Source organism: Nesoenas mayeri, assembly GCF_963082525.1.
Source record: "Nesoenas mayeri genome assembly, chromosome: 3".
Taxonomy (NCBI): domain Eukaryota; kingdom Metazoa; phylum Chordata; class Aves; order Columbiformes; family Columbidae; genus Nesoenas; species Nesoenas mayeri.
Window position 1 is genome coordinate 30,308,448 of NC_137544.1, and position 12,921 is coordinate 30,321,368.

The 12,921-nt window shown below is 34.4% G+C and overlaps 1 protein-coding gene across 1 annotated transcript in view; it reads left to right on the top strand.

Annotated features, from left to right (window-relative positions):
• The window catches only part of ADGRB3 (adhesion G protein-coupled receptor B3), a gene marked incomplete at its 5' end in the record, with an annotated part of 442,349 nt that overhangs the window by 176,951 nt on the left and 252,477 nt on the right, over positions 1-12,921 (top strand). The window contains 2 exons of the mRNA XM_080341055.1: positions 4,189-4,350; positions 11,554-11,718. Of these exons, the coding sequence (XP_080197181.1) occupies positions 4,189-4,350; positions 11,554-11,718 (327 nt within the window). The remainder of the gene's footprint in view (positions 1-4,188; positions 4,351-11,553; positions 11,719-12,921) is intronic.

The following is a 12,921-nucleotide window of genomic DNA, read 5'->3' on the forward strand; positions in this document are numbered from 1 at the left end:
ATTGAAAATCTTGTGCCCCATAATTATTGTATGGATTTGAAACAACTTACTCTGTATTCCAGTTACTAACCTAGAAAATATGCCTGCCTCAGTCATACATAATGCTTCCAGTTTTATATTCACTTTAGTAAAAGAGCTATAATTGCTTCTAGTTCTGTTGCATGTTGACTTCCTTAGTAGTAGGGTGCTTTATTTAACAGATTTGCAGAAATCAATGTATTAAGTAATCTAAATACATGCCTAGCCAATTGATGTAGATTCGCTTGTTAAAAAATTTAGGAGGGGGAAAAGTCTGTTTCCCTCCTATTAATTTGTAGGACTACTTAGTTGGCTAACTCCCAAGTTGATACTAGTGTAAGAAAATGCAGTGGAAGAAGAGATCCCAGAACCCTCTTGGTCTTCATGCAGATTTTGTTAGGCAAGTAGAACTTATTACTGACATACCTAGCTCAGATTTATAATGTTAGTTGCTTACTACATAGAATAACACCTTTGCTTTTATGCTTCTTCTTGAATTCATACAATTACTCCAAAAAATAAGTGAGATGATCTGGTTTATTTCCTCATATAAATCCCTAAAACTTTCATATGATCAGGTAAAAGCTGTATTTGATAATTTCTAGTCACTCGTTGCAGTGCATCTATTATGCGTGTTAGAGAACTGCATTATAAATGCAGCACTTATACCATCACCTTCTGACAGATTGTGTGTGTGGAGTGGGACATGTGTGTTCAAAATCATACAGGCTTGGTTTTCAAGGTCCTGTTCAGAAAGCATGTGAGATATATCAGCAGAGCATATATATTTACATGCCCACCATTGAGGAAATCTATATTTTACAAACTGTAGATTAACACATTTTAAGTAATACTGTGCTCTTTTTGGACATACTAATTTTCATCTCTTCCTCATTTCGATTTTTCTTTGTAGTGATCATTGCATATTTTCTTCACCTCTAATGCATTCATTTTCTTGTGATGTAATTAATGTGATATCTTTTTAAAGGTTTTTTCTAACATATCTGTCTCATTAATTTTCCCATGTACTAAGAAGGCTAATAGCCTTTGGAATAAATTGATACCGAGTCTGTGAAGTTTCTTATATTTTAAGCATGTTTAGTATTTTATTTTGTGTAATAATAAAAAGATGCAAAAGTGCAACAAAATGTTTTTATGATTTAAAAAGGCAGAGGGACAAGAATAGAGAATTGTCTTGGAAAACATTTATAAAAAATATTTAATACTGTTAGAATAGTGGACTTATTCCACCAATTCTTTGCTGGGAATGGAAGAGTTTTAAAATGTGGTGTTAAAATGTGCATTATCCTGTTTGTTTGTGAGTGATATGAGGCAGTAAAACATTGTATTTAAAAAAAAATATTGTATTAATAATTTATTTTCCTATATTTGTCATTTTATGTATTTGGACTGATCCTTCCTTAGATGTTATGGGATTTAGAGAGTATAATACAGGTAAGTGTTACACAGATCAGTGAGGCCTTCCGTACAGTAAGTTATTTCCTCTTACGTGTCGAGCAACAGGGGCTTGGAAGCTTGCCAATAGTTAATTTCAGATTGTAGGTTTGATATGATAGATAAAAAACTTAAGACTTCTCAAGTAACTGAAAACTAGAAGGAAAATAAAAAGTAGCCCTTTTGTAATTTTCATTTCAGAAAAGAAAAAAATGGAAAAGCCATAAAGAAAGCAATGGAAGATGTATTTCACATTTACATAGGCAATGTAGGCTAATTCTGGAAAATAAACGTATTGGCAGCAGTACAAAATACTCTGAAAAAATAAAAATAACCAAAAAATCATAAGGTATTGTGCAAAAGGAAATGAAGCAGCTGACAAAATAAATTTATGCTTGATTTTCTCTGATTTCACTCTTTTTGCACCATACATCATTTAGTGTGCAGGATCTTGCTCCAGCAAATATTTAAGCCTTCTGTCCTTTATGTATGGTGAAGTATATTGCTAGATTCTGCTTTTTGTGAATAGACAGTACATATTTGCTCAAAATTTTTAATACTTAATATTAATTTCAAAATTCACTGAATACAATAACACTTCTTAGCATCATGTTACTGTTATTTTTCATCATATTCCAAGGTTTAAGAGCAACATTCTATTACTTTAAGGTATCTGAAATTGTAAATTTTTAATTCTTGATTTCTGCATTTTACTAGCAATGTATTGTCCCCATGTCTGTGTTGGATAATAGCTAATTTATACTGGGTATATGTGACTTTTATCTTAATGAGTAATATCTTGAGCATTGATGTTTTCTGCTGTTTGACCTTTCGTCTACACCATTTAAACAAAGTCAAATTTCAAACATGCAGGAAAAGACCAAAAAAAAACTAGAAACCCATAATAATACAAGTATTTTCACCATGTACATGTGGTTCGTAATACATATTGCATTATTGTTACCGCCTACCTAGATATTAGCCATATGTACGATATTATGTCATTTAACCTGAACCCGAGCCATGTAACAACCTAATCAAAATGTTAAATTAATATCAGAAACATCATTAAAACAATAATAAGTGATTAAATATCTCATTTTCTCGCCTAACAAATAAAGAAAGTGACTACAAAAATAACATTGGTGAATTTTTGCATTTAAAAAAATCTCATTATTTTGTCCTTGTCCATAGAAATTATTAGAATTGCACATAATTTTATGAAAAGCAGAGGGATTTGTGTGCTAATTTTAAAGCATTTTGTCTTGTTACTCAATAAGAAGCACATTTTTTTAAAGCATTGAATAGCCTTAGAAGTGCCCCTTAGAGGACTAGCAGAGACAAGCATTTTGTAAAGGTTTCATGCTTGGTCTCTGGAAACAAGCAACAAAAGAGCTTGAACAGATGCTTGCTACAAAAGCACATTTTCAATAAATGGTGTATCGTTTACTGCATCCTTGGAAGGTATCACCAGAGTCTTCTTGGTTTGCAGACATTACCTTGATTGGAACCAATATCAAAACTTTTGGAAGAATAGAGGTACATTGAGGTAACTGGAATTTAAGCAAGCTGTTAAAGACTGAAGATTGTATCATGACACTGATTTAAAGCAGAAAATCCCTTTTGTTTCAAAAAGGACTTAGGTTTAATAATGAAGGGTGTAATAGAGGCTTCGGCATGCCATTTTATACTGATATTTGATGGCAGAAGGTGAAAGTTAATCCGTAATTATTTACTCAAATTGTTCACTGAAGTATATTCACATTATTTTTGCATTTACTTTCTGGGAATACACAAGGGAGACAGTTTTCTGAACATGAATGCCTTTGGGAAAGGAATTCCAGAATTGCCTGTGTGGCTGTTTGTGGAAACAAAACTCCTTCCTGGGCATCCATGCAAGACTTGCTTTCAAAAAAACAGAAATAATATAATGTGCTCTCTCTCAACACTTAAATACACTATTCAAATGTACAGTATTAATAATTCACATCTGACAATTTTGAACATGGTGTTATGTACCATAGGGGTCTATGTAATGGGGTCTAGCATATCCAAGAATGTAGCCCATCTGTAGCTCAAAAGCAAGGAGCAGATCTGTGAAATAGGTGATCAAATCAAAGTTCCCATCCCACTGTTCAGGTTAAAATTTGGTAAGCAAAGTGCTTCTTTTTTGCGAGGGAACTTCTCTCAAATGCTAGATGACTCTCCTCTGCTGAAGAAAAGATAAAAAATTAGTGGTGTGGGTTTTTTGTTTGTTTGTTTTAAATCAGAATTCACTTACTGGTAGAGTTCCTTTAAGTATTACCTAGCCTTCATTCTGGAGTGACAGGTATAAATATCAAAGACAAATCCTTTGCTATGATATAAGAAGAGTTGTGTAGGTTCTTTTAGCATCCCGAGGGCAGTGTTGTTTCTAAAGTGTTGAAGGGCAGTGGTTCTCATAAAGTTGTAAATGATGCTAAGTGATCAAAGGGTTTCCCTCTGACAGGCGTTATGTGACTGCAGCATTGTAGATGTCTTTATTTTCTATTCATTGCACTTTTCCACAGCTGCTTTACTCCATGAACTTTTAGATATTTATTTTGGTGTGGTACTTTTTTCTTTGATTTATAAGAACAGAGGATAATGAGTTTCTGAAATACCAAAAAAAAAAAAAAAAAAAGTCTAATTAATACTTATGTCCATATTCATGTTTGTTTGTTGTCTTGAATACAGGTGAATCTGGTGTTGAAGAGTGGGCCCAGTGGAGTACGTGTTCAGTTACTTGTGGTCAAGGGTCGCAGGTGCGAACCAGAACTTGTGTATCACCTTACGGGACACACTGCAGCGGCCCTTTAAGAGAATCAAGGGTTTGCAATAACACTGCCCTCTGTCCAGGTAGTGTTAGCAGCCAATAAATAAAATTGTGGATGTTTTTGAAATGTATAATGATAAGAATTTGAAACTATCTATTTTTATTTTTATTATTATTATTATTATTAACTTGAATTTCATAAGGTCATTTCAATTAGAGCAGAGAAGTGTAATTCTATTCAGCTGTGAAATTTTGTCGTGTACGTTATTTTTGCTTTCAGAACAGTCAAGGTATGGAACAAGAGTCCCTTTTTTCTGTCAGTTTCAAATTTTTTTAAGAAGTGTGTATTTTCTGATTTCTACTCAGAAAAAAAGAAGGTATAGTGTGAGCACAAAGTACAAACTAGGGAAGAAATCCAGACCATCAATACATTAAGAAGCAGAAACTGATTAACAGGGTGGGTTAACATTTTATTCGACACTGCAATTGTTTAGACGTTTAGAACACTGTCTTCTGGGAAATGGGCCAGACAATGTTATCTGCACAAATACATTGTTCTGGCAAGAAAGGGCAGCAGCTACCCATCAAAGGAAGAAATATCAGACATATGTAACTCTCTTAACATCTGGCACAAGGTAAAGGTCATCAGTATCTTGCATCACAGTTTTCCTATTCCTTTTGTCTCAGAGATCTGGACATAGTAGGAGTTCAGCAGGAGTTCTACACTAAGGAGAAGAGACAGGCATGTTCAAGAGAGTTGCTGAAAGGGCACATCTTGTTACTTTAGACTCTACCTGTGGATCTGATTAATCTGCGATAGGAAAGAAAAGGGAAGGCATATGCTCTATGACTACATTCATTTTCCTCTAGTGTGCCTTGAAACACGAAAAAATCATATGTCTCCCACAAATTCCTCAGCTCTTTGTAACATCTGATCCCAAGAGGGTGGTGAGCCATCTTCAGCTTCTGGGGAAGCTCACTGCATTTTTGAAGTAAACTAAACTACACAGTGAATCCCCTGGACTTTATCTCAGGGAGTAATAAGTAGACTCAAACTCCCACCTTATTACTGTGTGTTGAAAAATATCCAACAAGAAGTGTGTATGTGATCCCATCAGAGTTTGTGTATCAGCATTATAAGCATTTAGGAAACCTTTGTAATGAAAAGCAACTTAAAATATTATATCTAGATAAACCATCACTGTAATAAGAACTGTTCTCAGCACCTAATGCTTTACTAGTGTGCTTTAGGTAATTAATTCACATAGGATTTTCTAAAATTTCAGTGTAGAAATCCCCACACAGGGCTGAATTTGATCAACCGAAGTGTTTCCATACAAAAATGGCAGCTATTTCTAAAAAGATTAGGCTAGCTTAGAGTCTGTCAGAGATAAGATACATTACAAAAGAACTCTGAACTTGAAAGTACAAAAATAAGAAGTGAAGAAAAGAGAACTAGAAAAGAAAGGAAAAAAAAACATTCCAAACAATCAGAGGTAGATTTAAAGATTCTCTAGAAATTGCATGAAGTACAAACATAGAAAACACAGTCCAGCACTCACAATGAGATGCAATTCTGCCTGCTTTCCTGCTCATTTGATATTTTCCGAGGAGACTAAAGGCATCTATATCACATACTTTTAAATAATTTTAGCTTCATTCCCTCCAGGAAGGAGTGAGAACATTTCATATCAAAACAAAACAAAAAAACAAAACAAAACATGTAATGTTAAAGCCAAGGTAATTAATTTGCTGTCAAAGTTAGCTTGAAAAAAATCTTAAAACTCACATTGTCTAGCAAACTTCTAAAAGAATGTTCTTGCAAAAAGACTGCTCCATATTTCTCAGGTCACAAAGAAGCTGTTTCCTTACACATGAACTCCCACTTCAGGGTGTGGCTTTCATTTCCAGATACCTGGAATGAGCAATGGCTACCAGTTCTCACTGGCTAACAGTGATACTGTTAAGATATTTTCCTTTTCAGATCATGACAGCTGATTCTGATAATCTTTATGTGTCTTGAGTTACCTTCCCTAAATAATTAGTCTTCTGGGCTTAATCTTGCATGCTGTTTCACATAATTACAATAACCTTACCTATTTATGTTGGTCTCTATCTGGCTACAGGGTCACTACTGTGTGGCAGTGTGCAAGATTAGCAATTTAGAAATGTGCTTTTCCTAGTCACACAGTTCTATTAATTTTTCAAACATCCCTTTAATCATTAGCCTAAATATCCTCTGTCCTCATTATATTATGTATCCTGACTCAGAGAGTTGCACAGTTCAGGATTATCCCAGGTCCACGAATTAAAAAGTGCATAGTTCGTGCACTGTTATAATGAAAACACACATTTGACAAAACAATCCAAACACGGATACATAGCTGAGTCCTGGCCTGTATATCCACACCTATACCACTCATTCCATACAGCTTTTGACTCTGTTAACACAGTAAGATTTTACATAATAGAGTGTAAACTAGAAACAATATACATATAAAACATAACAGTGGTGTCTCCTTGTAACCTACAAAAAAAAAATCTACTGAGGCGTATCCATCACATGTTTGCATGATTAGTGAAAGGGAGAGAATAATGTTTGCTAATCAAAAAGTTACCCCTTCAAAATAAAAAAATATGCAGAATGGCCTGCTGCACTATATTTCAAGCATCTATCCACAAGCTTCAAAGGAACCTGTTAAACTTGCAAATAATAATGTAAGGCTTCCAGAGTATTTTCATCTATTGCCTTCACATACTCCCTTCGGTGTCCAAGATACTTGCTAGGATGTTAGGAAATACATCTCTCTGTGATCTTAATGTCTTGGAAAATTTTGAGAATGAGATTCACCAGCTTCATCGTTACATATACACATATATATGTGTGTGTAAGTATTAGTATTGAAATCAAACCTTAAAATTTCCAAGTAGTACTCCTGATAATTCAAGCAAAATCATGAAGGAAACATTATTTACATAATTTTTGGTTTATTCATATTTATTCCGGACCAGTACTATTTCAGGCACAGGAGTCCATTGGGTAAGTCCAACATAGTAGGCAACAGAAAATAGCTCAGGTAACCATTGTTGTTTCTGCCTCTTTGGTGAGCAAGGACATCTCAGGATTCATTACTGCAGTGCCACTGATTCATTTCAGCTTAGTGGATCATTTCTAACACAGCTAAAACTTCAAGGAGAAAGAGCATGGAGTTTCCCTGCCTGTAGAGCACCTCGGTTAGTTTCTATTTCTCCTTCTCCATTTCCTTTCAGCTGCTTCTATAACAAAATTTAGCTGAAGCTCAGCATTTTGAGGCTTATGGGTAAAGCAAGACAAGTCTGAAACAGGAATACCCTAGACGATTTCAAATATTTGTATGCTAAAAAGCCATATTTTCACTGGTGTGAACTGCTAAGACTACTTTACTTATCTCCATCCCCCCCTTTTTTTTTAACTCAGGGCTCATATTAGTGAAGTTTAGTCATTGCTGAAACGTTGCACATTTTGATATATTCTGTGCCTGCATGGTAACAAAATTGTTACAGAGAAACTAGCCCTATCATTTTTAATTCTTGTAGCTTCATTGTTAGTAATCTATGCTGTGGAAGTTCAGGTCTTCATTTCAAAGGAAGAAAATAAGAGTAAGGAAAACTTAGGTTTAAAATTAGAAAGAGACTTGTCAGAAGTAGAGTAGCTGTATGGCTTAAATGTAAAGGTTAGAGGGCAGCTGTCAGAAAGTTTGCTCAGTTTACGTATTGCAAATTTAAGATTTTTGACTGGACAAGTTATGCTATACTAAAGGAAACTACAGCACTTAAGTGAATTTAAATTCATGCATACAAACCCTCTATTTTAATTTAAAAGAATCCTTTAATGTAACATCTGCTTAGATGCAGTAATTCAGCGCTATTAATCTATGATACCACTTGCAATGAAACATCAATGGCCATAATAGCTTTCCAATATCTTTTCAGTTTAAAGCTGAACAAATCAAAAGCTTTTAAACCCTAATGAAAATCTCCCAAAATACGCTTGTACGATGAAGGCCAGCATGGCCTCACGCCTCCTCCTACTTCACAGCAGTTGCGTATTGTGAACACTGTGGGTGTTCACTTCAACATGATTAGGTTCACAGAGTGGCAGAGAGAAGGAAAAGATGTTCTGCAGTACTCCAAACTCGTTGTACTGGCAATGTTTTTGACAGATAAGTTGGCAATAATCTGGATATTTTTGTCCCAAATAATGAATCTTGCATCTGAAACTGAATTATAGAAAACAGAAACTCCTCTGTGGGCCAGCTCTCCATCTGGTGCAATTTGGCATAGCTCATCTGGCTATAATTCATCAGATGTTATAGGGTTTTTTGCACTCAGAAAATAGTGTTAAAGAAAGAAAATGTAAATGAAATATCAGAAAAAAATTATTCAAAGGTAAGAAATTTTAAATCAAGATGTTATTTTAAAGCTGATCTGGATAATACTGGACCCTTTTGTGATGTGTTGAACAGATTAATTCACCTTCGTATTTGTTTACTGACACAGGTGGTTTTCTTGGTGTTACACCTTTTCCATCCTTGACTTTGTTACTTATCTACTAGTTTCAGATATACAAGTCTATACATACCAGAAGGTATTGTGAAATTTTTACTTAATGAGCTATAATTTGCCAGAGAAGATGATTTTGGACACAGCTTATATTAAATCACAAACAGATAGAGGGTATTGTAAGTTTCAGTCCACTCAAAGTGAAACATTTTCTTGTGGCTTGCAAAAGAATTATTCTATGTTGCTGCTAACATGCAGTCACTCTTGCCAGAAGAGATACACAACTTTCTGGCTCAAGACAGTATTTTGAAGGGCCTCTCAGCATGTTTTGGTCATTTTTAAACAAAGACAACTAACTTACAGCATTTTGACATCATCAAATCAAAACTCCAAATCAAAAAATAGACTTAAACTCATTTGTACCCTGAAATCTTCAACCTGTTCCTACATAGTGTCAAGATCTTTCTAACTTATTATTTTTTATGGAATAATATTTTTAAAAATTTGGATTGTTTTGCTATGTTTTGTACTTTTTGAAGTTCTTGTTGCACCTGAGCATCTTAATCAACATTTTTTGTATCAGGAGATGAAGTTATATAATTGTAATTACTGACTACTGTTTAGAATCTGATTTGACAAATCAGTTGATTTTTCTCATACAATTAAAAATGTGAAGTCTTAGAGATATGCCTGGATTCAAACCAATACTTCACCAATGAGAAAAATTATCTTCAGATCATATGGCTGGATCAGACTGGTTGTCTATGTATGTTACCTGTTGAGAAAAGACAAAATGTAAGGAATTATATGCAGATGCAGTCAGCAAGTTACTAGCTTTAGAAGAATTAGGTTTCCTGGTTTTGACCAAAATGTCACAGCTAATCAAGGTTTTAAAATAACTAGACTAAAATCTGTCACTTGCACATTAATTTGGAATGTTCCTGAGGGGATTATTTTTGCTAATATAATGCAGACTGATATGATACTTAAATAAGATCATTTTAATAAAGCTAGCCATGTAGGATTTGGAATAATTATTGTGCTTTTTGACCACTTGTATATGACGAAGTAAAAACCTTTAATCAATTGAGCTGTTATCCAGTGGGTTAAAATCTAACTGAAATGAAACAACATTTTCTGTCAGGTATGATATCTCAAAAGTTAGATAAAAAACTTTCTACCTACAATAGCATCTGAAATGACAATTTTCCTTACTTTTAATGAAATGCAATAGAACTTACCTACATGTATAATTCTCCTTGATCTTACTCATGATTTTGTGATAATATGCCATGGACCTGAACCTCCTTTTGCACCCTTGGCAACTGAATTTCACCTCAGGAAATGTTATTCTCATCCTTACAAATAAAGGATTTTATTTGTAGAAACTGGGCAGGTGATACAGACCTTCAGGGCAAAGGAAACCTATACACAAGAAATTCTTTCAGAGTGATGAAAAAAAGTGAGGACAAACCAGAAAATGTATTTCTTCTGTAATGTTGTGAATCTTTACCTATGATAAGCTGAGATGTTACACATTATTTCACCCTCCAGACACCCTTCAAACAGATACACTTGCAGAAACCCGCAGAGTAATGTCATACCGAGTGTGATGCTCAGTCTGGGTACTAAATCTCTGCATTTTTCTTAAATCTCTTTCCTCACTGCAGTTCTCTTTACTACATTCCTGTTCTCATGGAGCCTTATTTAAACCTGTGCAACTGCATTTATTTATGCAGAAGAAAAATAAATGAAGTTTGTTTTGCAGTATCTTTCAATTTATAAAGAACTGTTTTACAAATGCATGCATGGAATTGTCTTACCAGTACCTGCTTAACTATATTAGAGAACTTTCTGAAAATTCGACTCCAAGTGTTTCTGAAAATGGAATGCATGTGGTATGTAAGCTTATATGGATATTGCATATTAGTTTCTCCTACAGTGGAAAAAAAATATGGTAGAGAAAGGTGCATCTTCTACGATTCTTTATATTAATGAAGTGCTTTCATGTAAAATATTGGTATGTGTTTGTAATTTATTGTGTAGTCTGAAGGTGTTTGAAGTTTGTTGAGTGAACATTTTTAAGAAAGAGTGATGCATGCATTACTGTGTATTTCAAATCCATGAATATGTTAATGTAAGGAAGTAGCATGGATCTCTTGCTTATGTGGTCGTAGAACTTTTGAGGAAGATAATGAAGCACACATACTGCCATTTTTCCACCAAAATGTAAATGAGTGAAAAATTTAAGATAACAATCCCAATTTATGATGGTGACATAGTAAGAAATTATTGCATTTATTCCTATATTTTCAGAAGAAAGCTTAATTTTTATCGCTTCAAGTTTTTAGAGTTACACATATACATAAAGTATATGCCTGATTTTCACAGACTGGTCTCCTGAAAATCAGGGCTAATTAACATATCTGAAGTCGGGCACCAAAGGTATTGTAACTAGCCATCTTTCTTAAAAGAATGAAAGAAAATGTACTGGTGAGATTAGTTTAAGTATTAGAGAAAATGGTTCAAAGTTAAATATGTTTTAGAGAAAACATACATACTTTTAAAATTTAAATGAAATTAAGTCAGAAGGATTTATTTGCCAATGACTGTGATTTCTTATGTACTGATTTCTTTGAAGGTGGAAAAATAATTCCCATTTAAAATACTGATCTTGTTTATTCTTAAAACTTTCTGTTACGTCTGTGTCTGTTTCTGGTTAAAATCTGTTTGGTTTGTTGCAGTACATGGCGTTTGGGAGGAATGGTCACCTTGGAGTTTATGTTCATTCACATGTGGTCGAGGCCAAAGAACTAGGACAAGGTCATGTATACCTCCCCAGTATGGGGGAAGATCATGTGATGGCCCGGAAACACAACATAAACCTTGCAATATTGCACTCTGCCCTGGTGAGCTCAAATAGCAACTCTCTGCTTTTTTTACAGTGCATTTGATGTGGGTTGTTTGTGATTTATTGTCTTTGCACACAGAAAAAAAAATGTCATGCAAAGTGAGTAGAGAGGACAATGTAATTCATATTTCTGACTGTAATGATTAAAGGATATGATCAAGGTGGTAACTGCGAGATACTGCACAAGTAGACAATCCTTAGTTTCTTCAAGATTCTCTGTAGAGCACAGTATGTTGTGTAGGAAATCTTGATTCAGAATAGGTCTTAGAGGATGAAAAGGCAAACAACATGCTGGGTGTGTCTTTAAGAAAGACAGTCAGAGATCACACAGTTTGTGTCCACCATATCTGTTTAAATTATGTCTGCTCAGAGAATTATTTATTCATCATACAACAAACATTTGGAAAATGTAACATTAATTAATTTTTATTAGTTTATTCAAAGTGAATATAATTTACATGTGCATGGAAAGAAAGGCTAATACAAGCAAGGGAACTATTCAAATCCTAGTTAAGTCCTTAAAGTAAGGATTTTATGCATCTCATTTCTGGGAGTTAGTCTCTAAACCACATTCAGAAAACTACCCCTAACCAAGTAAACAATGTGTGGGCTTCATGTTAAACTTGCCATCCACTGAAACTGAAACTAACTCAAAAAAAATAACCTATTCTTTCAAAACTGATTTTATTTTTTTTGTCCACAGATTATGATTAATTTTGAATAAATTTTTCAGTATCTTAGAATCATTCCAGTTGGAAGAGACTCTCAGAATCATTGAATCCAACCATAACCTAACCTCGCTCTAGCACTAAGCCATGTCCCTAGGAACCTCATCTAAATGTCTTTTAAACACCTCCAGGGATGGTGACTCAACCACTTGCCTGGGCAGCCTGTTCCAATGCCTGACAACCCTTTCCGTGAAGAATTTTTTCCTAATATCCAATCTAAACCTCCCCTGTCGCAACTTGAGGCCATTTCCTCTTGTCCTGTCACTTGCTACTTGGTAGAAGAGAACAACACCCTCCATACTGCAACCTCTTTTGAGGTAGTTGTGGACAGTGATAAGGTCTCCCCTCAGCCTCCTTTTTGTCATATGTGTGTGTATATATGTATGTATGCATATATGCACACACATATATATGTATATGTGTGTGTATATATGTTAAAAATACCTAAGAATTACAATGAGTTCAGTAACCAT